This window comes from Pseudopipra pipra, chromosome 11 (assembly GCF_036250125.1).
Source record: "Pseudopipra pipra isolate bDixPip1 chromosome 11, bDixPip1.hap1, whole genome shotgun sequence".
NCBI lineage: Eukaryota > Metazoa > Chordata > Aves > Passeriformes > Pipridae > Pseudopipra > Pseudopipra pipra.
In genome coordinates this window covers 17684746-17710486 of record NC_087559.1, presented here as the reverse complement: position 1 = coordinate 17710486, position 25741 = coordinate 17684746, and the positions used below count along the sequence as shown (strand labels likewise).

The following is a 25741-nucleotide window of genomic DNA, read 5'->3' as shown; positions in this document are numbered from 1 at the left end:
GCAGGGCCAAGGTAGCAGCTTTTAGTGGTGACCGAGGTGACCCCCCAGCACGCCCGCACCCCTCGGTCCCCCCGCACCCCCTTGCAGAGTGGGGTGGGGTCCGGGCTCTGCCCGCGGGACGTGCCCGGGAGAGCTCACAGGGGGCTCGGGAGCGGTAGCGCTGCTCCTCACTGGCAGACAGCGCAGGGGGAGTCGGGGAATGGGCACAGGGAGGGCTTGGGACCCCTCGGGGCCGCGGGGTCGACGGCCAAGGCGGGGAACACAGGAGTCCACTTGGGCCCCGGGAGCATGGATGGGCACTTCCCTCCAGCCGGCACCAGCAAGTGGCACCGGCGGGCTCAGGTGTAGGAAAGCAGGTTGACATCGTAGCAGCCATCCACCTGGGAAAGAGAGGGGCTGTCGGTGTCTGCACAGCACGGTCACTGCTGGGACACCCCAACCCCATCCCGCTGGGAGCAGCCCCTCCAGGAGGGCTCCCTGGCCGTGCAGCAAGACCAGGGTCCCCGTAAGTGGGGTGGGGGACTCACGTCGAAACGCCCGATGCGGGCGGCTGCCTGGCGAGCCCGGATCACCTCTGTCAGCACCCACATTTGCTGGACCTCTGTCGACACCTTCTCTGGGTCGGGGAGCTCCTGGAAAGAAGTGATCACAATGCTGTGGAGAGGGGATGGCCTGAATGGGCTGGGTCACCCCAGGTGTGGCTGCATGGCTGTGCTCCCCAGGGAGCTGGGCACTATTGTCCATGCTCCTGACCTGCTGGTGGTTTCCCAACGTGGGGTGTTTCCCAACAGGGCTCCCTTCTCTAGGAAAACAAGCAGCTGGGGAAATGGGTGACCCTGATCCCTGGTGCTGTGGTGCTGTCACAGCCCACCTGCTGGCAGGTGGCCAGGACGAGGACAGAAAGCCAATCACTGGCTAATGATTAAAAACCTAATCATACAGTCCAGTTTCCCAACAGCCTCCCTATGAAGTGCTCCCTGGGCTTGGGAGCAGAAACGTGGTCCCAGGTGCTGGTTCACCCAGGGACCTTAAGGCAGGTGGGACTGGTGGGCTCAGCAGCAGCTCTCCCAGTTGGGGCACAGCTCTGTGGCACCAGGCTGGTGGGTGCCTTGTGGTGATGCTGGGAATAGCCAAGCCTAGAGCAACCCCTGGGATCTCCCCTGGACTCCCCTTGCCAAGGAGAACATGTTCTAAGCAATGTGGGGTGCTCTCCCCAAACTGTCACACAGCTGGTCAGCAACCAGGGCTCCCAGACCTGCTGGGGCCAGCAGGAGCCTCACTGGTGGTGCAGTATGAGCACCACAGCACCAAAGCCAGGTGGCAGAACTGCCCGGGCTGGTCTGGATGCTCTGCCACCCTCCTGCAGGTAGCACCTCCAGCTAATTCAGCAGGTTCCTATGGATGAGCCAGCTCCCATCTCAGCCCTGCTCTGCCTGGACTTTGCCCATCGAAGGCCACAGGCCAGGCAGATCTGGCTGGCAAGCTGTAAACACATGCCGTTGCTGTGACCTCCCTCCGCCTGCGTTCTGTCCCCAATGGGATACGTGCTCCCCAGGGCACACCCTCTGCAAAGCGCCGGGGACCAGCCAGGCCGCCCTGTCCCCACACATTCCACCCACTACTGAGCGATGCTGTGCACCCACCGCTGCCACAGGGACATCCCTGTCCCCACGCATCCTACCTGCTGGCTGAGCCATGCTGCACACCCACAGGTCCTACAAGGATGTTTCTGTCCTTGTCCCCACACTTCCCACCTGCTGGGTGAGCAATACTGTGCACCCACCGCTCCCTTGGGGATGTCCCTGTTCCCATCCCCACGTGTCCCACCTGCTCCCTTGGGGACATTCCTGTCCCCAGACTAGAGGGCAGGCACTTAATCATCACCTCAAATCGCACATCCCCATGGACATATTTTTCTTCTGAACCCTGCAAACTACTTCCAGCACAAGTTGGGTTATTTCAGGGCTCCACAGCTATTCCAGGTGGGAGCCTGAAGCTGACAGGGCAGGGATGGGGCTGGCAGCCCCCCGAGGGATGGTCCCAGTCTGCACCCCACACAGGTCCCTCCTTCCCCCCAGTACCTCAGCAGGGATCACTCACCCCATGCAGGCTGGCTGGCTGCTCCGGAGGGGTCAGCTGGGAGAGCCAGGAGGGGAAATCCTTCTGCGGGCTCTGAAACAGATCCAGAGGGTCACACAAAGGTGTCCCCAGTCCCACCTTCATCCCTCACACCGTGCAGTGTGCTGGGGTTTGGAGCCCATCCGTAGTGATATTGCTATGGATGTAGTGTCACTTTTCCATCGCCAAAGGGAATTTTGTGTTTGGAGTAGTTGTTTGCAACCTGTAACTTGATGCAGCAGCCTCCCGTTCCATCCTGCTGCTCAAACAACCACCTCTGACAGGGCAGGGCTGGGGCTGGCTGGAGCAGTCCCTTCCCCAGCATCCTTGGAGAACAAGGGGACCCAAGTGCCCCAGTGAAGGACGAGGACTCGGACCCACGCTCCTGTGTGTGCTCCCTGGAGCTGTGCAGAGCAATGCCAGGCACAGGGCTGGGGATAGTGGCTTGTCCTGGCCCCCTGCCCACACCTGGCAGTGGGGCAGCACCAGCATCTGCTCACCTTCTGTCCAGGGGGGAAAATCTGCAGCTCCTCGATGGTGAAGTGGAGCCAGACTGGGGAGGGCTGTCGCAGGATAAACCGCATGGCTGTCACCTGGTCCACATCACACAGCATCTGTGGGGCAAGGACCAGGGAGTGTCACCACAGGGGTTGGTGCTAATCAGGGGCAGCTTTTGCGGTATTCTCCAGAAAACCCCCAACCCACCCCAAACAGAAGGAGCCCGAGGGAAGCATTGCCCTGTGGTGGCTGTCTGGGCTGAGTGGGGCACAGGGACCCTTGCTGCTGAGCGGGGCTGGCAGGGGCAGGATGGCATCGCAGGACCTGCCACCCTGCTGTGGGCGTGGTGGTTGGTGGGGCATCAGCACCAGGCCTCCGGGCCCAGGAGCCATCCTGGGGCGTGGGTGAAGAGGGGTGAGCCCCAGAGAGGAGGGGGACTCTGCCACAGGCACAGTCAGTCCGGGCTCACCTGCTGCCGGCGGAGGCAGAAGTAGTCCTGGGAGCCCTCCTCGGTGTGTGGGCAGGGCATCAGGCACAGGTCCCGAAGGCATGTCACCCAGCGCCGGGACCCGCCGGGGCCGGGCCGCTGCACCCGCACGCTCAGGAACGCCGTGTAGAAGTTCCTGAAGACGATCTCCTGCACCTGTGGGACCAGCGGCCTCAGCCCCTCACCGGCACACCCATACCAGGACCGGCACCCTCCCCATACCGGCATACCTCCCACACTGACTCTGGCACCGGCAACCCCCCCGCCCCTCAACAGCGGCACCAGCACCGGCATCCCCCCCATACTGGCACTGCCACACCCCACACTTCACCTGCACCGACACCACTCCCACACTGGCACCACCATCCCTCTATACCGGGACCGGCATGCCCCCCTATTATCGGCACTGGCATATCCCCGTTTTGCCACCCTCACCAGCATCCCTCCCACTCCTGGGACGGGCACCGACATCACTCCCCCTCATACCAGTATCCGGACCGCGCCCAGCATCCCGCCCACCATCGGTGCCGGTGTTACCCCAGCACGAGCATTACCCCGGCTCCGGGACCGCCCCCAGCATCTCCCCCGCACCGCCCCCGGCATCACCCCTATACCGCCCCCGGCATCCCCCCTATACCGCCCCCGGCATCCCCCCCCCGCCCCGCCACAGCTGCCGCCCCCACATCCCGCATCCCGCCCCGAGACCGGCACCACACCCGACCTCCGGCTCCACCGCCCTTGTACCACCCCCGGCATCGCCCCTGCCGCCCCCTGGGTCCACCCCGGTACCCACCACCCCGGCACCGCCCCCGGCATCCCCGCTGTCATCCCCCGGTACCACCCCGGTGCCCCCCCCGCCGGTAACCGCCGCGGGCGCGGCCGCACTCACGTCGGCGGCAGCGCCGTGGGGGAAGCGGAGGTCGATGACGGCGACGCCGGGCCGTGCGGGCTCGGCCCCCCCGGCCAGCTGCAGCGGGGCGGCGGGGCGGGGGGCGCAGGGCAGCGGGGAGCGGCCCTGCCCGGCGGGCGGACCCGGCCCCGCCGCTCCCGACATGGCGGCGCCGCTCCGGGGCGGGGCCGGGCCGGGCCGTCACGGCGCGCGGGCACCGGCAGGGGGCGCCCCCGCCCCGCCGCTGTCCCGGGGCGGCCCCGCCGCGGCGGGGGCGGTGCCGGGGCCGCGCTCGGGGCCGCGCTCGGGGCCGCGCTCACCCCGGGCATCCCCCCCGCCCCGGGACCACCCCTCGCATCTCCCCAATACCGGCACCGGCATCCCCGGGCGGATTTGTTTTTCACCCCTGCGGCGCCGAGGCCGGAGGAGGGGAGTGAGCACCCCCCGGTCCCCTCCCGAGGCCACTCCGGCAGCGCCGTCCTGGAGGGAGGGAGGGAGGCGGCGGGTCCGGCCCCGGTGTGCGGGGTCACTTGGGGCGCGCACGGCCAAATCCCGGCTGGGGATGCCGGGGCGCGGAGCGGAGGGGATGGGGAGGTACCGGTACCGTGGCAGGTCCCCGGGGGCCGGCCCGAGGGGGCTGAGCCCGTACAAACTGCTGGCAGCCGCACACCGGTTTGTAAGTCTTTTTTTCTTTAATAAAACAATTGGAGGCTGTATCAAAAATTTAGTAAAAAATTAGATTTGAGAGTGCACTGATTCTTTTTTTTACTATTAACTATTCCTGGTGCATTTTTAATTTTTTTTTTTTAATTTTTTTTAAACTTTTTTATCTTTTCCAACAGTGTCCGGGCCAGAGTGCCAGCGTGAGGCCAGCGAGGCCGTTCCTGCGCCACTCCCAAGGAGCAGCCAGGACAGAGAACACACCCCACCGTCGCCAAAACCCCTTCAGGGCGGGGGTTTTACTTAAAAAAGAACTTCCCCCAACCCTGGCATTCGCTGGGAAGCAGAGAAGTTGTGGTGGCACAAGGCTCGGCTCACCCTCCTGTGAGCATCCCCAGCACAGCACTGCACCCGGCGCTCAGCCACGGGCACCCCAAGGCAGGCTGACCCAACTGATGACTATTTTATGATCCGTGAGAAAAATAGGATTTCTTTGATTAAAAATAAAATAAAAACGATAAAAGAATCAAATCCCGAACCAAGAAGCTGGTCCCCCAAAGAGGAGGAGGAGGAGGAGGAGGAGGAGGAGGCGGCTTGCTGTCCTCAAGGGCTCTCCCCTAAACCAGCACTGAGCTCGCCTGCAGCACAGCACTGCTCTACCCCTTCCCCAAAAACATCCCAGTTTAGGTAAACAGCAGATTAAATGTAAAAACTTAAACCATTGACTTCAGAAAGTCCCTTGAATTTAATTATTTTTAGGCTACCTTTCATGTTACGTCCTGTAGCTAGACACACGTGAATAGAAAAAACAGTACAGTTAGTGTTAAAGGCAAACAGCGGAGACCCAGAGTGCTACCCCAGTGCTGCCTGCTCCTCCCGACCCGGCCCAACCCGTCCCGACCCCCCTCCCTGCCCGCCGCCCCGGCCCCGGCCGAAGCCCAGCCGCCAGGAAGGCGTCTTTGAGCCGAGAATATTTTTTCTATGAATAAAATAAAACCAAAGCTTGTTAGGCAAAAATAAAACAAGTGTCCCCCCGAGTCCTGCGAGCGCTCCGGTGCGGCAGGCGCAGCCAGGGAGAGCCTGCTGGGGAGCGGGCTGGGGTTTCGTGTTCCCGGCTGGCGAGGGGGCTGCCGGCCCACAGACAGCACCGGTGTGGAGCTGGAGGCCCCTTCTCCCCCGAGGGCCTCCCGTTCATTAAGGGGGGACGTAGGGCGGTGGGGACCTGTACGGGGTCATGTTCTTCGGGCGGGAGCCTTTCCCCTCCATGGGAGCGGTGAAGGGCGGGGGAGGCTGGTAGGGCGGCGCGTTGGGGTCCTCATCCCGCAGCGGCGTGTACTCCCCGATGGTGTCCTGGTTGAGCGGCGTGGTCTCTGGCATGCTCTGGTTGGGGTACTCTGGGGGGGGGAGTGGGGCTTTCTCCTCCTGGAGGATGAGTGGCATGCTGGAGGATGGCGGAGGCTTGGAGTCGTCCAGCTCATCAGCGAAGATGATGGGCACGCCTTTCTTTATGAAGGTGGCCTGGTCTTCGATGGTCAGCTTCCCTTTCCTCTTCTTGCGGTAGCAGATCATGGCGATGATGCCGGCCACGAGGAGGATGGCGGCCACCACCACGGCAGGGATGACAGTGTGCAGGTACACGTCGTCCTCGCTGCTCTTCTCGGGGTCTTTGCCTGCCACCACCGTCGGCGTCGCCTCAGAGATCACCCTGCCGTCCTTGGTCACGGGGACAAACTGGATGTTCCTGCAGCTGCCGGAGCCGACCACTGACACGTTCAGAGGCTTGAACTCGGGCTGCAGGACGTTGGAGAAAGCCGGGCTCGGCCTCCCAGAGTCATCAGCAATTTTTTTGCTCAAAGTCCGGATCTGCTCCCGAGGGCAGGGCTCCAGGGGCAGCGTGTTGTTAGTCCACTCCACGACAATGGAGCCTTTGGCAATGTCCTGCACCGTAATGGTGCTGCTGTTCCTGTCACCGAATGCCAGAGCCAGCTTTTTCACCAGCATGATCTTCTTATGGATGTCGTTCACCACCGCATTGTGGTCCCCTTCCAGCCTGGCCTTGAACTTCACTGGAGACTTGTCCCCGTGCGGGCGTTTGTGGACATGGATTTCGAAAGCATCCACGGCGAAAAGCCCGCCCTTGTCAGTGGCGTACATGAAGTACTCGTGCTTCCCGATGTGGTTGCGGTCTGGCATGCCGTACATGAGCTGGCTGGTGCTGTTGAACTGCACCCACGAATTCTCCTCGATCATCTGCTGCTCCTTCAGCTTCAAGGTCAGCTGCAGCTTGTCAGTGGTGGTGTCTTCCTTGTCGTAGAAGGTATCTGACGGTATCTTAACCTCGAAGTAAGTTCCCTCCCATGCGTCGACCCTGTCGATGTGGTTCGTCAGCTTGGGCGGCTCATTGGGCTCCCAGGGCCGGGGGAGCCCGCTCGCTGTGGTGCGCACGCGGGACGGTGGGGAGGCTGTTGTCAGCTTGGAGATGGGGGATCTGGTTGTGCTGGGAGGCTTTGTTGGACGGGGAGTTTTGGGCCTTCGAGTAGGCCTTCGTGTTATCGCCGTGGAGGAATCCGTCGTGGATGGCGTGCCTGGCTTCAGAGTGGAGACTCTTGGCTTCTTGGTGGTAGTTGAGGGCGGTGTGATCACGGCCGTGGGCTCTACATACCCAGGCATCGTGGGGCGAATCGGCACAGAGGCCGTGCCCGTGCCTTCTGCTACCCTGGTTGGCTGGATCGGTCCCAGCGTGGGCGTCTGAACGATGGGGCCCCTGGTTCTGATGGTGACCGTGGGTTTCCTCGGCAGGGGAATGGGCTCCCGGACAGGGGGTGCCGTCGTCTCCGTGGGAGGCGCGATGGCAGGTGATGTCGGGGTGGGGACAATCCTGGTGGGCGGTTCTTGTGCGGCAGTGGTGGGCGGCCCGATGGCAGTCAAAGGCGTAGGGGTGGCGTTGATCTGCCGCCGCATCCTCTTTGGGAGGTGAGGTTTCTTGTTAGCAATGTGCCAGCCAACAACAGGGTACCCAAGGCGGGCAGACATGGTTCCTTCCTTAGCTGGAGCCTCCACCTTGCTGATGTTGGGGACACTGTTTTGGCTCAGAGAACATCCCAGTTTCCATGAGAGTAAGGCCCCATTTTCCACCACCTTCTTTGCATTTCCTGGTCCAGCCATGAAGGCCGACATGTCAAAGAGTCTGTTATTTACAACAGGAACCAACTTCATGTTATGAAGTTCCACCTCTGAGAAGCTTCTCATTCTGTTTAAGAGTTCAATCCTCTGCTTTGGTGTCATTTTTGTCAAGTCGGCATCCAGAATGACAGTCAGGATGGTGACCGGCTCTTCCGAGCCGCACACGAACGGCGCCGCGTCACCCATGTCTTGGACGGCCACTCGCACCGACTGAGGCTCGTTGTGGTCTTCTTGGTGCACCTCAACGGAGAAGACGTTTGTGGTCTGTGGCACGTAGCTCCCGTTTGGGAAGTGCTGCAGCGTGGTCACCGAGATGTAGTGGACACCCTTGTCTGTGTCCAGGGGCAGCCCTTCCAGGGAGCTGCTCTCCGCGTTCCAGTGCAACCAAGAAGGCAAGGAGTCCTTCCCAGCTTCGGAGATCTACCAAACAAAAAAAAGATGTTTTTAGAAGTACAGCATTAGGATAGGTTCTAGCAGCAATAACTCTTAAAGGATTAAAGAAGTGTAACAACTGGCCAGAGTACGGCGGCCCATGCTGCCTTCTCCATATGGTGGCAAGGACGAGCTCTGCAGGGTGCACTGGTCTCAAAGGGCTTACGGAGCCACGGGAGGTCATAAAGCCCCACAAGGACCCCTCGCCTTGCTGTGCAACTAGCACACAAGTGACTCATTTTCTCCAAGGGTGGACGGGGAGCTTACGTCATGGGGACAGTTACAAACTGAGGGTGAAGTTATGCCATACAGCCAAGCTGATCCAACAACAGCCCTCTTCCCACTCCTTCCTCTCCCAGCCCTGCCGTCTTCCTCCTTTCCTCACTCCATCACATCCTGCAAGCCCATTGCTCCAGCAGCTCAGCAGAACACATATTTTCTCTGCTAACTTTCAGCTTCTTCCTGCTGTCTCCAGCAGCCAGGCTGAACTGGAGGGGCTGGAAGCTGGCAAACTATGGCTCAGGCCACCTTTAGTCTCAGACTCAGCTTTAAATGAAGGATTTCACTTTTATATAATAACTTGCTCCTGCAAGGGAAAGCTTTGTGTCAGAGCACAGGCACCTCAGAACCTCAACGCACTATATACTACTTCTTTTAGGTCAATGGCAATACTTGGCTTTTTTTTTTTTTACACTCCCCTGCCCCAGAGGACTCCCCTTCCTGCCCTGGGTTGTAGCTGAAGGTGAGTACAAAACCTCAAACTCCCCAGCTCCCAGCAGCTGACATCAGTCTGTCTGCCCTGTCGGGCTGCGTGGTGGAAGGGGTGATGCTGCCAGCTCGGTGGGCCGTGACATTTCCCGGGGCTGTAGGTACTCCAGAGTGAGTAATCTGAGCTTTGTAACCTCCCAGGATCGGAGGCATTTGGCAAGTGCCCTGGCTGGGCTTTCCAGAACTCCACAAGGCATCTCCCCTTGACACTGAGAGGAAAGAGGATGCTTTGTGGCCCATGGAGACACGTTCAGCAGCCTGGTTTGAGGCTCTGGGCTCGCTGCAGTCCAACACAGAGCCATGCTCCAGCTCTCCTCCTGAAAGGATGCTTTAGTTCTCTGCAGCTCCCTAAGGCTCATACATATTTCATAATTTACCCAAATGCAAAGCTGGGTAAGGAATTTCACAAGGAAACCTGCCTAGCAGGAGTGCTCCTGGGTCCAGCAGTGGTGCAGAGCCAGGGCTGGACTCGCCAGACCACAGGTCCTGCTGGGGAAAGCCCCTGGGATGGACAAGGAGTGATGCCCAGTGCTGTAGGGCTGGGCAGACCATGAGTCCTGGGTGCCTCTCCCACTCCCTGGCTGCAGGCAGGATTCAGGCAGCACCCCAGGGCTCACCCACGTGGTGAGGGTTTCAGCACACTGAAGGGTCTGGATGTGCAGCTCGGCAAGGATAATGTAGGACCTGAACGTCTTTTGGCAAGAGCAGCACAAGAAAGCTTTTGTTCAAGAGCCACAGAGGGTTTCAGCCACCATCATACAGGCAACACCCTCATTCCTCTCCTCTGTGAAGGACCAGCCCTGCTTTCAGCCAGCCTGGACAAGCTGGAGAGCACATCATGAGACACGTGCTGGGTACAGTTTATAGAGCAGAGTTTAAAGCTGTTAGCACAGCTTTAGTTAACTCCTCATCAGCAACATCCCAGAGCAGGGAATTCAGATTCCTGCTTAAAACAGCTGGAAGAAGCTGTCTCAGGAGCCATACACCCCAATATATCCCACCTGGACTGAGACACTGAGACAAGAACATCCTTCCACTGAGCCTTGCTGTGTGTCCATGTGTCTGGTAGAGAGCAGAGGGGTTTGGCAGGGCTGTGGTTGCGTATGCTTCCCCTCTACCTCAAGAACAGGAGCTGCTTTTAGCCCAGCCATCCCAAAGGAAAGGCAGCCCTTCACCTGAGCCGGGCACAGGGAGCCTCCCTCCTGCAGGAACAAAGGACCGAATTGTCCTTCCTTGGCAACTCTTCTGCCACGAGAGAACAAAGGCAAGGTCTGCTCCTGCCCTTATGTTCCTTTAAAAAAGTGTCATTTCATCACACCCTCTAAAAACTGAGATGCCAGGACAGTGCCCAGTGCAATTCAGCATTTACAGTAGCAGGAGCTGGATGGTGCCACTCTTTGTCCTCTTGTGCCAAAATTAGCCACTAACCTGCCCACTGTGGAGGAGGGAAGGCTGGGCTGGGCGCACATCAGGAACAGAAACATGGGGAGCCAGGACAAAGCCACAGCATTATTGAGGCTTACACAATCAAGAGGAATAAAAACTTTAATAGCGAGTGGTTAAATTCACTCTGAATGTGTAATTTTAGGCTACATTTGGAACAAATCTCCCCCTTCTGTGCTCTGTGCAAAAGCCCTTAATTACAGGATCACACACTCCGTACAGCTTTCCTGGGAGCCAGGGTTTTCTGGTGCTCCCCCTTCCCTGGGCATGGGGCATGACTTGAGGAGGCGACTACAAGCAGTGTTACTTTACCTAATCTCCGGACACAAGATGATTCTCCCTTCAGTCATGTTTGTTCCTACACTGACAACCAAACTCACTTCAGAAAGGTGGCCGACCCCACATGCAGAAAAGACAGCGAGGAAGGCATAGGCCAGTCTGAGTATTCCTGCTTGGAAAACCATTTTTAACCTACAGTTTGCATTTAGGGCCATGCTAGAAAATGAAGCTGCAGCCAGAGAGATTCACACCAAAAACTAGGCTCTCCTGAAAAACAAAAACAGGCCAGGCAATCACCGACTGGGACAACTTGTTCTAGCAGGGATGCGACAGTTGCAAAACATTTATAAACCCACTTAAACTTGATTTAAAAAGAGCTGAGCTAGTTCAGCTGTATTCAGTCTGCAAGGAGATGTGGACTGTTTCTAAGGGCTCTGCAAGAGGTGATTAAGAAAATCAGATTTAAGTGGATTATGCCTATGAAGTCCACGAAGGTACCTGTGCCTCCCCTGGGAAATCTTTGGGAAGGCAACAAGTCACAAGTATTCGATGCCTCGGCTCTGCTTTAAACACAACTACTGCCCTGGCAGCAGAATTCATCCATGTTCATGAGGCAAAGGAAGAGCCCAGAAAGATTAGAGTAGATAATCAAAGCTGTTATCAGGCTGGATAAAAATACTTGTTCCTAAACAAACACGGACCAGCAGAGCCCTTGGCGTGGGTCTGTCCTGGTCATAATCACTGCTGTATTTGTGTTGATGCAAAACTGGGAGCAGGGAGTCCTGGACTCTGTTCTAGCAATGTTTCCTTCAAATATTGCTTCAAAGGGTATTTGTTAAAGCTACACAGAGTTAATGATTTAGGATCTCTACTTTTCATGTTAAAAGCTTCCCAGTTTTCTATGTATGCAATAAGTATCAGCCTTAAGCCCTGTCATTTCCCCCAAGGGGTCTGGTTTCAAAATAACTGTTCCTTTGCTCAATTTAAAAAAAAAAAAAAAAAAAAGCTGTCTTTGTTTTCCAATTATTTGAGAAAATTATAAATGAATGCTTATCAGCTAAAGATTACACAAGCCTGGCAGTGTACTGAAGACCATTAAAAAATAAGCCATGATTTTGATTTTAAATACATACAGTGGTCTGGCGGGTTTTGAAGACCTTGTTCACAAAATCCTTTCAGATAGACACGGCCTGTTATTTTTAGGCCAGCCAAGAGCAGTCAGCTCATGACAGAAGATAGCTCAGTTTGATTTGTTTTTTTAAACTTGGATCTTAAAGCCCTGTAGCCAACAAGACAAAGATAAGCAAAGGAGCAGTGAGCAAAACTGCTGCCTCGGAGGGAATTCAGGCAAAAACCGCATTCTTTCCTACAAGAGTGCCCTCTAATCCTCCAGGTATTCAGTCCTCCTCCTCACAATGAATCCTCCAAAAGGGAGGCAGTGAGTGCTTTGCCAGGAGACAGGTACTGTAGGATCCTGCCACAAGTGTCCCTTTGGCACACCACTATGAAATCCTCCCAGCCCTGGAAATATCCGATGGGATCTCCTGTGTCTGTGCTGCCAGACCCTCTCGTGAGCATCAGCAGCTGGGACTTGGCTCCTTTCCTTTCAAATCAGTCCTAAAAAGCCCCTGACTGCCTTTGGGCAGAGTGAGCATGGACAGTCCTGCAGCTCTGCCAGATCTCCCACTGGCCCCTTCCCCTCCCCGTGTCCAGCTGCTGCTGAGAGACAGACCCCGTGCCAGGGATTTCATCTGGGGTGTAATTACCAATGACAATTTACTGTAGCCAGACTCCTTCAGCATCACCCCCCCACACACGGCCAGCAAGGAGGAACACGCTGGCTGAGCCCTCTCCACCCAAACAGAAGGTGAGCTGAGCTGTGCCCAACTGACTGACCCAGCCAGTGCCACACCAAGTCTGCAGGCTCAGGCTTCTGCAAGCAATTAACCAGCAGGCAGGGGAAGAAAATGGAAATTCGAACGCAATTCAAATGCAAATATAACTGCAGAGAAAGAGTCAAGCCTAAGCTGTTTGCCTAAGCCCAAGCTTCATCTTAACCCCCTGCTAATGCCGCTGCACTGGCAGTGTTGGCAGCAGAAGAAACACAGAGTCTCAGCCCCAAATAGGATCCATGGGCAGGCAGATTCCTGCTGCCTTGTTCCACACAAATGGGGGTAGAGACACCAGTTTCAGATCCACCCCAGTGCTGCTGGAACTGTGGCCACTGCAATGTCTGTGGGTCCATCACATGCATTCCTCTTCTTACCTGACACAGGCTGCACTGGTGCCTGCAGACATGGGGCTCAGCTGTCCATGCACCACAGCCCCAGACAGATCCCAGGGTGGCAGAAGCTGCTATACTGGGTCAGGGAATGTGACAGTGCAAGGCAGGAGCTGGGCAACCCTCAGACCACAACAGCTGCCAGAGCCTGCCAGAGTTCAAGAAGCGTTTGGACAATGCTCTCGGGCACGTGGTGTGATTCTTGGGGCTGTCCTGTGCAGGGTCAGCAGTTGGACTCGATGGTACTTGTGGGTCCCTTCCAGCTCAGGATATTCTATGATTCTACGAAGCTGTGAGCCTTTGGCCCCAAGGAACAGCCTTGCCAGGAAGGCTGGCCTGTGTGCATCCAGGAGATGATGTATGAAGGAGCCTCCAACATTACACCCTGCTCCTTTCCTCAAATACAACAGAACTGTAAACTAGGACATCAGACAGGCCGTGACTAGAAACACGAGGCCCAGAAAACAGTGGTGCAAAGAGAGAGTGCACCTCTCAGAGCCTTCTGCTCACTGGGCACAGCTATGGTTTTGCTGCATCTGCACTGTGGGAAAGCTCAGGCTGGAGAAAGGAACGTTGCATGTACTGGGCACAGAGAGCAGGGAGGAATTGTAGCACAAGTGCTTCCCCACGGAGGGGACTGCAATACCTGCCAGGGTGTTTGGGTGTCCTCAGCAGACACTGCTCCTCTGAGCTGCTGTGTGCCTTGGACAAAAGGCCAGGAACTCATGGACAAAAACAAGCTGCTCCAGGACATTTCATGCAGATGCACCTACCCCTGGAAGTCTAAAAACAGCCCAGAGACATCACTGGCCCTCAGAAGTACGTCAGTCTCAGTGACCCAAGCCTTCATTACCAGCAGGAGCTCACCACCTCTGTTCAGAGACTGGAAGCTACATGGGGACAGCTGGTAATTGGTGCTTCCTTCATGCACAGCTAGGTCAGGATGGTTGAACTAACCCCACACTTAGGCTGGTCCCAGCCAAAGCCCAGCAAAGCTCTTCCTGCATGTCTCCATGCACTGAAGCTGTTGTTTTAGGGGGAGAAAAAAAATCAAACCTTTCAGCTCAGAAAGCTGAGCTAAGGGAGAACAAGGCTTGCAGAGGCTACATCAGCAGTCCTGGCCCTCAACTTCAAATTCAAACTTCAGCCTCTGAAGGACCAGGCAGCACAACTACTTGGAGTAGCTGCTCTGCTTTTACATGCTCATGAAAACCTGAGGAGAAGTTTACATGTCTGCTGCTAATCTATATTTTCCAGCCATTCACACGCAGAAAGCAGCCGCCCTCCTTCGCTGTGGGCACAGCCTGCCTTGCCCCAGGAGCTGGGCTTTGTCCGACCGACTCCTCTAGGGTCAGTGAAATGGCTCCGCAGCGGCGCAGGCTGAGCGGCTGCGCCCGGCTCATGCCACCCTCGCATACTCCTGCCATGACGGCTCCTTTTCCAGATGCGCCTCTGTGTTGGCTATAAGGACACTATTCAGCGTCCCACTCTGCCTGGGCAAGGGAACACAACAGCTGTTTCACTGGGAGGTCACTACAAAACATTGAGTGTCCCAAGAAATCCTCCTTTCATCGGTCCATGCAAGCAGCTTGGAAGGATTTGTTTAGCCTTATTGTTGGAGCGGGAAGGCGCAGCCCGCCCGCGCCAGGGCTGGGGTCAGCACAGGCTGCCCACACCCCGCTTTCTCCCTTGGCTGGGGGGCGAGCACGGGGCAGGAAAAGCCTCAAACAGCTTAAAAAAAAAAAAAAAAAAAAGTTCAGTCGAACTCTTCGTTCAGCGCAACTTTTTGTAAGCGAAAGGCCAAAGGGAAGCAAAAATACCACAAAGGAGGGATGCCAAGTGCTGGGGGTTTAGTGCTGCCACCACACAGCTAACCAGCCCTGGCAATTTATTCCTGCCATCAGCAGATTGCTGGAAAGCTGGCTTTCAAGAGCACAGTAAGGAAAGGCAGACCGGATCTCGCAGTCTCAGGTCTGCTCCTTCCCAGAATTCTCATTACCGTTGCATCCTCTGGATGCTCAGAGCAACAACCTGTAAGAGTAGGACAAAACAAGGAACTTCCCAGCCCGTCTGAAAATCCAGTTTATAATTAGATCGAGTCACATTTTCCACTCCTCCAAATTCAGAGCTTGTTACTAAGCACGCACTAAAAATGCCAAATTCCCTGACTCTGTCTCACTGCAGGAAAAAGATAAGCATCCCCCTAAGCCTCCCCACAGAAATCTTATCAGCTCATCTCATTGCTCAGATTGCAGTGTGGCAGCTAAGCAAAGCCCTGCCCAAGTCCTCCTTTGCCTGGACCTGTTCCAGGCACTGTCATTTATCCCTGTGTGCTCCCCTGTAAATAGCGGCTGTTGCTACAACCTCCAGTTAGTCCAAGAAAACCAGGGACCCCAGGGATGAGGTGAAGCTCAAATGCTTTGACACAGAGAGCCTTTTAAGATACCCAACTTAATGACACAGCCCCTCGGGAGCACTCTTTGCTTCTCCTCTTCCTTTGAGAAATGCCACTTTAATAAATTTCACATTCAGTTAAAGTGCTTTGAAATAAAGATCACTGCAAGAGGAAAAAAAAAAAAAAATCAGTATTTTGTGGTTTTCTTCCCTGAAAGCAAGTGTGTCCTGGCACTGCAGGCTGGCTGCCAACATCCAGCCCTTCACTTTGGGGTCAGAGCAGGGTTGAGGTGAACTGCACAGCCCTGACAGCAGATACCCATGTCAGGACTCCTGCAACCCAATCCCTGTGGATCCTGTTTATAAATCAAGGTCCCTGACATCTGATGAGAGCAGAGATGTTTGATAAAAGCCACTTCAACAGACAGCATACAGAACAACCACTGGAAAATTAGGCTCCTGCTTGGAAAGTTTAGTGGTGGACTTGGCAGTGCTGGGTTAATGGTTGGACTCAATGATCTAAAAGGTCTTTTCCAACCTAAACATTCAATGAGAGCAAGACTCCTTTTTTCCCAGATGGATATCCAGTACTCTGATAACCTCCAAACCTGCTCCATAGCTGCCCTGTGTCAGCTGAGTGAGTGAATTCAGTTGTTCTAATCACTTTGCCAGCAGCTATGTTTGCTCACAGCAAGAGGTTCTTGGGGCCTCTGCTACGTGTTTTACGTGTTTTCCCAACAAAGCGCTGGTGAGACCGTGCACTTCAAATCCCAAACTAACCAGGGGCCAAGACACAGCCGGGAATGGTGAGCCTGTGCTCACCTGAACTCCTTGGCATCGGCTACGAACCCACAGCAGACCCGCTCCATGGGATCTGCCCCACACCAAACACCCCCAGCCTGAAGACAGGTCAGCAGCTTTACATGATCTCTGAGGAAGACACAGCAAATCTGCTCTGGCAGGGATGCGTCTTGGGAAGCAGTGCACAGCAGGAGCTTCTCTCCTTCCAGCATACTTTACAGATCCATCTTTAAATAAAAGCCATTTAATTGCATGTCTTTATGTACTGTGGGCATATGCATTTAGGATATCAGAGACTATGCAAGGAAGGGCTTGATTCCTTGCAGGTATTGTATCCTTGTGGGGATATTGTGTCCCAGCTGGCGGGATGAGAGGACAGCCAGGCTTACTGTAACAGCCCCCATCCCAAATCATGCACCTTGCCTGGCATCCTCTTCTAGGACCTCAACAACGGGAAGCAGCAAAAACTACAGACCTGGATATTTCAGCTGATGGGCAGATGTCCAAACCAAAGCAAAGCAGATGTGGAAAAGCAAATGATCGGAGGATATATCAAACAAGGTTATTTATAGAAGAGAAAAGGAAGTTTCGATGCTTTTATAGGAGGTTCTGGTAAAATTTCATCTAGAGTGTTTTGTATAGCTGTGGTCATGCAAACAAAGAAAAATAAACTCAAGCTCTAGGAGGTGCAGAAGACAGCTGCAAAGCTGAGGGGAGGGAAAGAAAGCTTATTTTATGAGAAAAAACTAAAGAGGTTGGCTTGTTTAACCTAATAAAATCAAGATAGGGAGTATGCCTGTCACCTATAAATACATAAAGGAAGTAAATATTATGAAGGTAGAACCGATTTAAGCTAAAGGGCAGCACACATAAATATTTCTAGCCACCCCTAAATTTAGGCTAGAAGCTGCATTTTTAATCAGAGCAGCCAAGTTCTGGAGTAGCTTCAAATAGAAGTGGAAGGAACAGGAAATCCAGCTGGTCTTTGACCTGAGCATGATCTGTTCTTTGACAGGACACAGCTGAGAGGTAACAGGTCAGACTCCACACAGTCCTCAGTGCAAATGGGGTAAGGAGTTGATGACTGGTGAGGGTACCAGCACCAATGCCCATGGTTATCCTGTCCCAACCAGCATCTGCCAGGAGCCAGTGGGAACCTGCACACCCTCACACTACCCATCTGCATGGCAAGGGGGCCGTATGACACAGGGAAATAGGGTGTTTTAACCCAAACCTCTCAAAAAAGCCAACGTTTTGGTGTCAAACATGGCAGAAGGGGCTGCAAGGTGCCTTTTTGGAAGGCAGAGCAAGGAGTTTTAATTTCCTAGACACCTTCAGACAGCCGGAGAGCAATCTTGCGGCGAGAAGCCTTGCTGTAGTGAGGAAGCTTGAGGACAACATCTGGACTGAGCTGCTGCCAAATTCAACAGCTGGAATACCTGCAAGCTGCAGCTGCCCTTCAGAGGACACGATAATGCCTGACCAAGGCACCCTCTTGGGAACACAAGGCACAGGGGAAGGGAGTTACCATGGCCACAACGCCTTGCTGGCAGCTGGCTCTCAGCAACGTGAGACTCCAAAATTAAGACACATGGTAGTTTTTCTACTTCTTTTCTGTGCAGCTCGAGCACGTCAGAATAAACTTTCTTTTCCCCTTAACCATAAAATCTCACCTGTTCTCCAGCAGCTTTGGGGGTGGAAGGGAAACACTGGTGATGGCTCCCAGGAGCACATACCTGACTGTGCAGGAGTGCGTGCCTGCGGGGCACTCCTCCACCACGCTGCACATGCCTGGCGTTGTTTCCATCCCACAACCAAGTTTGCAGAGAAAAGTATTTTGTCTACAGATGGCTGGAATCTGCTTACGAGCAGCAAGAGGATCTCAGAAGGAGTTTCAAGCCGATCACCACCACAATCCTAGAAACTATCAACGGGAATCATCTAGAAATGAAGCAAATCACACCTTCTCCAGGCTCCAGTGGGAAGTTCCTGGGAGTCTGGGGACATCAACTCTCAGCATCTTCTTTTAAATAAAATTATGGCAAATTTCTTCGAAATTTAAGGGGAAAAAGTATAGGCAACCACATCTCATTGTAAATCCTGACCCATCTCAGAGGGCACAGCCCTTATTATTTTTTAGCAGGGTTTAAGCACATCAGCAAGATCCAGAAGTACTGTGCTTTTACTGCTCCAGCTGAGAAAGGCAAAGCAGCCTGAGAAAAAGACCAGAGCAATTTGCCGTGAAACTTTCCAGTAAAACAAAAATGCACCTCAGCACCCAAAATTGCCTACGCAGTTCTCACTAGCCAGGAATCAAATCCCTGCAGCAAAGGTCAGCTGTGCTCAGCAGCCAACATGCATTCCCTGCAAGGAGAGCCCTTCCAGAGACAGCAGCTAAGTGAGAACCTGCTGCACTTTTAAAATCGATTTCAAGGTGAACAGATGCAAGATGCACATGGGTAAGCCCAGGGACGAGCGTGAAAATCGCTCCCAGAGTGTGCTGAACTACACACAACCAGCAGCTGCTGGTCCTGATCCAGCCCAGTCCATTCTAGGCTCTCCAGGTATGTTGGTGTTATCCAACACACCTCACACCAACACGGCAGAAGTACTGTTTGAAGCCATCAGGTGGGGTGGAAATAATCCATCAGGATTTTCCTGCATCCACTGTAGCTATCAAAGATTATTTTTGTGCCAGGAAAAGACGACAGAGGAAGCTGTGGTGTTACACAAAACTGACAATTATTCCTGCCATCAAAGCAGCTATTAGACAACATTAGAACAAGTCACTTGGATGCAAAATCCCAAACCAGAGTTATCATTTCTGTAACATGAGATCTTGGGCTCACCACACCTGCCTGGGCTCTGGCAGCCCAGTGCTGTCCAGGTGCCCCGTGCTCCGAACAGGCTGCGGGTAAAGCCGGGCAGGGACCTCGGCCATGGTCAACCCAACGTCACCGAGACCAGCCCAGCCCCTTCCCCAACTCCTCTGGTCCCTTCCCCGACTCCTTCCACGCCTTCCTCCTCCCTGTCTGACCCTCTGTCAGTAACAGCTGCATTCTTTGGATTTTCTGCCCACCCAGCACCCTCGCTAGAGCCAGCAGGACCACGTACCAGGATTGGGATAACTGCGTGACAGCACACAGAGCTAAACCAAACCTGCCTTCAAGCAGAGGCTGAGCTGTCAGACTTGCTCCTGACTTGCTCTCCATCTCCCTCTGATCTTCCAAGACACTCCAGAAGCTTGTCCTGTTACAATGCTTCTAAAAATGGATATTTAAAACTTATTTTCAATTTTGCTCTTTGGAAGGTAATTCTGTTTTTTAAGAACAGAATTTTCTGAACTCCACATGATCCAAACAAACCCTCCCAGGACAGGACTAACAATGAGCACACCTGTGTTCAGACACATCCCTACCCTCCTCTGGGCTATTCTAACACACTCCTGCACTCAGGACTGATTCCAAAACTCAGTTTTCAGGTGCCTGCAGTGCCAGCAGCGTGAGGTTTAAGTCAGATAAGGGGGAAAGGCTCCCATCTTTCCCAAGAGGACTTAGGGACAAGGTCAGGAGAGACTGTGTCACAGGCAGCCCAGAGCCCCATTGGCAGGACAGAGTCTGTTTGTCTGGCCATGTTTTGTTACCACAGTGAAGCAAACTCCCCAAACCTGAGCAGCAATCCCAGGGAATCTGCGGCTCCCTGGATCCTGAGGCACCATCTCCTCACAGATGTGCCCATCATTCCAGGGGCAGAGCATCTGAGTTTAAATACAGCCAACAAACCTGATTAGTCATCCCTGAGAACTTTCCTCTCCTTTCTTACAGAGAAAGGAACTTTGCAATAAGGTGAGACTTCTATTTTTTAATAAAAATTCTTCTCCCATAGTCCTACAAAACATTAAGGGAGCTCTAGGAGCTCTGGGTTTGCTTCGCAGCCACCCTCATGACCCAGGTCGATAATGGGGTGACTCACTTGACTCCTGCATGAATACAACTGAAAATGAGCCCTCAGGGAATGGCGTTTCTCACCTGGACAACTTCTCCATTGGAAGCAATTAAATCTGTGGGGATGGAGACTCTGAAGTAGCGTCCCACCACCGCAGAGCTGTCCGGTATGCCCACCACAGCCGGCACAGTCTCCCGGAGGTCCGAGAGCACGGAGTGCATGGAGGCCTCCAGCTGGTTTTCCCAGTCCCGAACCACTTCTGCCGGCTCGCTGGGCCAGTGGCAGTGGGCAGAGGCTGCCAGCAGCAGCATGGGGAGCCAAGTCCTCCCCAGGAAAGGGGGTTGCAGTAGGCATCCAACAGTCATTCTTCCCAGGAGCCTCGGTAACGGTGCTCCAGCCAGAAGGGGGATCGCAGGGAATCTGCAGGCACGGCAGCGCAGGCAGGGGATCCACCAGTCCTTCACAGCAGCCTCATTCTAGGAGTCCTGGGAACCTGGTTAGACATGGGAAACCCAATCAGCACATTAATTATGGTACCCAAGCCATCCATCCAACACACACAGACTTTGCAATGGGCAGAGGATACTGGCCACGCAACCGTCTGTGCCTCAGCTTTTGATTTAACTGCAAGCTGCCACTGCCATTAAAGACAGGAAGGGTTTCTCAGCTCCTCCTCTGATGTACAGCATCTCCAGAGAAACAAGATCCTCCTGCTTTTCCACACACATAGCTGTGTTCCTGCTGTTCTGGAGCCACAGCATCCTGAGACAGCCACAGGTAGGGAGATAGGGCAGATACAAATGAAGCTGAGATTGAGCACAGTGCTAAGAGCTGACCTCTCAAGACAAGATGAAGTCAGGCTGGGACATCAGTGGATTTAAATGCCAGTTACCCAGTAGGAAGGTCCCAAGAAAACCCCGGAACTCCAAAGCTGTCAATCCTGATGGATTGATGCATGACAGATGTTTCTGCTCCTCTGACCCACAAGCCTGGTTTTCAAGCCAGGTCTCCTCTCAGGTCCAACTTTTGGTATTAATGTTTAGACTTGATCGGGGGGCCAGCAGTACACACCCCCAAATCAGACTGGAATGAGCTATGCACACACCTTGTTCCATGCTGCCATCCAGCTCCCTCCTGCTCGCACAGCTCGTCTGTCCCCTCACTCTGCCAAGACACATCTCCAGCTCTCCCTCTGTTGTTTTTCTTTCACTTGCTCCCCCCCACTCTCTCTGCTCCCCTGGATCACAGATCTTTCGCTCCTCTGTTCCTTTGGTGCATTATTTCCTTCCCTTCCCTAGCTGCTTCTCCCTCCAGACCATGTTCAGCCACAGCACACAGTCACAGATCTGTGCCACCATGTTCCTCCTCACAGCCTGCTTGCAGGAGACCAATGGATCCATGGAACAGGACAGAATTGTTTGGGACCCCAAGGAAGCTGTACTGTCCACTCTGGCATTCTAGTTTGCAGCCAGCACAGCCCTCAGTAACCAATCTGCTGTACCAAGGGGGACGGTGGGTTATGAAGGACAGGTGGACAGACACATGGACAAGCAGGTGTTAGTCCCAGGAGCACACAGGACTGGGCTCTCACAGGCCAGGCGCTCATGCCTTGAACCAACTCCTTTTTTCTAGGCTGGAGAGAGAAGTGGCTCCAAATTCCCAGAGCAAACCCAGCCCAACTTCTAAACACTGGCTCCCAGGGCTCTGTGATTTATTTTAGCCTGTGTTGTCTCCGCTGTGTGATGCACATCAGGCTGTCCCAAGAGACCCCGGAGCCAGACCGTGTGGGAAGGGAAATCCCACTGCTTCTCGCCCTTGCAGAGCTCCTAGAGCAACATGACAGGACTCAGCTGACCTGCTGTGCTGTGGCCAGGCAGAGTGTATTGCCCCCATGGGCTTGCAGAAGCAGGCAGAGGGTTTGCCCATGCAGGCCCCTGAGCCCAAGGCTACCACAGCAGGCTCTAGGAATAATAGGAGAGATAAGATGTGGTTGCTCATCCTAAAGCCTGCACTCTAGAGAAGCTGAGGGGCAGCCTGCAAGGACCTGCTCCCCTCAATGGGCCTTTCACAACAAACCCCACATGCAGAGGGGCTGACACCTCCCAGCCCGAGGTAACGGGCCCAGGGCACTGCTGGAGCTGGCAAAGAGGCTGTGGGTAGTAGGAATTATGAGCCAAATGTAACCTCTGGCTACAGCATCCACGAGGCAGATATCTGACCTGACCGCTGTCAGTTGTGGAAAACCTGCCTTGAGTGAAAAGGCAGAAGAGACAGCAGAGGCAGAATAACACTGCTGGGAACCACAAGGCAGATGGGAGGGTGGCTGGTGTGATGGCCAGCGCCACAAGAAAGCCCACTCCCTGCTGCTCTTGTGCTTCCAACTGTCTGAGCTGACCGGGATGGGAATACACCAGACAAAACAACAGGGAAGCCAAGGCCAGGCTGTCCCAAAGGCAACTGAGCACAGAATCATACATAGTATATGCTGAGTTGGAAGGGACCCATTGGGATCATCAAGTGCAACCTCTGGCCCTGCGCAGGACACCCCAAGAATCACACCATGTACCTGAGAGTGTTGTCCAAATCCTTCTTGAACTCAAGACAGGCTTGGTGCTGCAACCACTTCCCTGGGGAGCCTGTTCCAGTACTCAATCACCCTCTGGGTGAAAAACCACCAGTATGTGGTGGTATTCATCCAGAGTGAGGTGCTTGAGCTGCCTCTCCAGAGGTTCTCATCATGAAGTAGCTGGAGGGTAAGGACAAGTCACACTCCCTACAGGGCACATCTCTCCTACAAGCTCCCTGTGTGGTCAGAGGAGGATCTGACACACATCAGTTTGCTTTGGATGAACCTAGAGTGACGTCAGCAGGCAAATGACCAGTAGATGTCTGGCGGAGAATATCCAGCAGGGCATGTGAAGGAGCTACATTGATGGAGCACACATGCAAGAGGTCCTAAGGAGGCCACTGATCATCACAGCAGGAATCAGGGTACTCCCATCCCCACACTGTGCCTTAAAAAGCAGAAAGAACCACCTTCACCCTCCATTCAACCCCGGGATGGCCAATGCAGTGATGATGCTTTGTCCACGAGCTACTTCTCCTGAAGCCTGCTCCTTGGAAAGTCCTGATATGTATGGCAAGTACAGGCAGGATCAGAGTCTTGAAGCCAGGAGAGGAATGTGGCAGCAGCCTCATGGCTGCTGCAGGGTTGAGATGCTATCAGGGAAACATGGCTGCCTCTCACTGCTGCTCTGAGCAGCCACACCCGAGCAGAGAAAAGCACCTCAGACACACTGAGACCCAGCCCACAACCATATGGAGCTGTAAAGATGCCCAGAGAGGTTCAGCACCATATCTTCAGGCCAGTCCCAGCCCCTGCCCTTGCCCTGTCACACTGCTCTGGAGCTCTGTGTGAGTGTGTTGCAGCTCTGTGTTGCTCAGTCAAATGACGTGATCTGGCCTGGGGTGTTTTTGTTGGATGGAGAGGAGTATTTGGGCAGAAAGGAGCTGGTTCTTGATATCCATGGTGAGCAGAAGAGGAAGATGAAGTCATCACCTATTTCAGAAATGCTTATCAGAGCAGGCAACAAACACTGTCCAATACATGCCCCTCAGCCCAGCAACTGGCCATTAAGTGCTCATGTGACACTTGCAGGTTGCAAAATTCAAGGCTTCTTTTTAAGGGGAACTACAGAAGAACTGGCTCAACATATGGAAGTGGAGCATGGAGGAGGTATAGGAAGAATTCAGTAGCTGATAACAAAGAACAAACAGAAGAGGTGAGAACAAACTTGCACCACCAAAAAAAAAATAAAAATCTCTTAACACAGCTCCGCCTCACCACACAATGGACAGAAGCTGAAACACTGCCAGCCTCTCACAGTGTGCACTGAGAAGGAAAGGCAGGGTGGTTCCAGATATCCGTAGAGCTGTACAAGGCACTGCCCTGCAGCGCTGAGATCCACGTGGACTTTCACTGCAAGGCAGAACGCTTTTTGGGATAGGAGGCCCACTGCCTAAAGCCATAGTGCTGCTCTGCAAGTCCACTGGCCACCAGCACTGTGGGTCTGGATGCAGCTGCAGAACAGAGTGAATGTTACCTGCAGCAAAGCTGGAACAAGAGCTGGGGACCTGCCTGGTGCCTCTGCCAAGTTCGAGAGCCCACACCATCTCCCATGGCACTACCAAGGGCACAACCCTGACAACTTTGTTTAAGAGATCATCCTAGTTTTATGTGGAAAAAGTCTGTGTTCTGGACCATTGTCCAGAGGCACAGAGCTTTAGCTCTCTGGAAGCAAAAACCTCAACATTTCACACAAGTTTCCCACAAAATAGGGCCAAAACCCAAACACAGATGGAATTCTGCAGGCACTTTTCTGCTGATCTCTGAGAAGCATCAGGCCATAGAGCTGACTGACTTAGACAGCACTTTCCAGTTACAGTGGAAGGCTAGACCACCCCAGCTTCTCTACACAGCACTGTGCTCCTCCTTTCAGTAGGATCTGCACTGCCCAGTTTCTCAGAACAAACACAAAGGTTCAGGTTAGTCCTGAATTTCAGGATGTTTTGTTCCATCTGATCTTCTGAAAGAACTGACTTTCTCTTTATTCTCCTACTTCTGTGAGAGCTCTTTTGGTCTCAAGTTCGAGCCTCCAGAGCATTGGATGAAACATCAAAGTCAGTATCAACATCTGCTACAGTCCTAGTGCTCAGTGCATGTGCCAAGGTTGATTCCTGATCTCCAGTGCCAAACCCCCCATTGCAGAGCCATGGAACTGGGCCTGCTTGGTGATGTTGATATGATCCTGCACTTGATATGATGCTGACTTGTCAAGGCAATGCTGGAGCTTGCTCCTTCTCCGTGCAGCTACAAGGCCTGCTGACATGGTAAGGACATGCTGTACCTTCATTATCCAGGAATGCTGAACAGTGCAGGCACAGGATGGGACTGAAGGGAAGGACTGAAGGCAGGACAAAGTAGCTACTCCCAGGCACGCATTTTCCCAGACACCTTTCCTTCCGCCCACCGCAGAACCAGGAGCATAGGGCCAGGGGAAGCATCCCAGCGTGGCTGCCCTAGAAATCACTCTTCCTCTGTGGCCGATTACGGCACCACTTCGGCAAGAACCAGTGAAAGTGAAGTCTCCCTCCAGCTGCATCTAATCCAATTGCTCAAGCACACAATCACATCACTGGGCTGTGGTAATTAATCACCAGCAGCATATTAATGCCACTGAGCCCCAGCATGCAGAAAGCTCAAGTAACTGTTGTGCAGTACTCGACTCCAGTTAAGAAGGTATTTAGGAGTTAGGACGAATCCCACTTACCTGATTGCTTATTTACCAATATCCTCATTAAAGGAAGCATTAAACAAGTGGCCTTTCTCTAAGGAAGCAAACTCAGACTTGGCTAAGAAGAGCCAGTGCAACTTTCCAGAGCAGGGAAGAGCTTTTTTCTCTGCAAAGATCTCCTGTGCGTGTTTCCACAGGAGGATCTCTGGGCAAGTCCCGTCAACTACCGCGCGCCTGCGTGTCAAGGCAGAGAGCAGCAGGAATGATGA

At 54.1% G+C, this 25741-nt stretch overlaps 2 protein-coding genes across 3 annotated transcripts in view; both read right to left on the bottom strand.

Annotated features, from left to right (window-relative positions):
- Window positions 1-7: 7 nt before the first annotated feature.
- On the bottom strand, window positions 8-4194 carry NICN1 (nicolin 1, tubulin polyglutamylase complex subunit). Its single transcript, XM_064667938.1, has 6 exons — window positions 3993-4194; window positions 3086-3259; window positions 2619-2732; window positions 2101-2172; window positions 528-632; window positions 8-380 (listed from the first exon to the last, which is right to left on the bottom strand). Exons 1-6 carry the CDS (start codon window positions 4155-4157, stop codon window positions 339-341), a joined length of 672 nt encoding a protein of 223 aa, XP_064524008.1. The 5' UTR covers window positions 4158-4194; the 3' UTR covers window positions 8-338.
- Window positions 4195-4781: 587 nt separating this feature from the next.
- DAG1 (dystroglycan 1) overlaps window positions 4782-25741 on the bottom strand; it is a 50563-nt gene continuing 29603 nt past the window's right edge. For both annotated transcript variants that reach the window (XM_064667925.1, XM_064667926.1), the window contains exons 2-3: window positions 20262-20671; window positions 4782-8255 (exon numbers count right to left, since the gene is read on the bottom strand). In XM_064667925.1, the coding sequence (XP_064523995.1) occupies window positions 5847-8255; window positions 20262-20543 (2691 nt within the window). In that variant the 5' untranslated portion in view covers window positions 20544-20671 and the 3' untranslated portion in view covers window positions 4782-5846. The remainder of the gene's footprint in view (window positions 8256-20261; window positions 20672-25741) is intronic.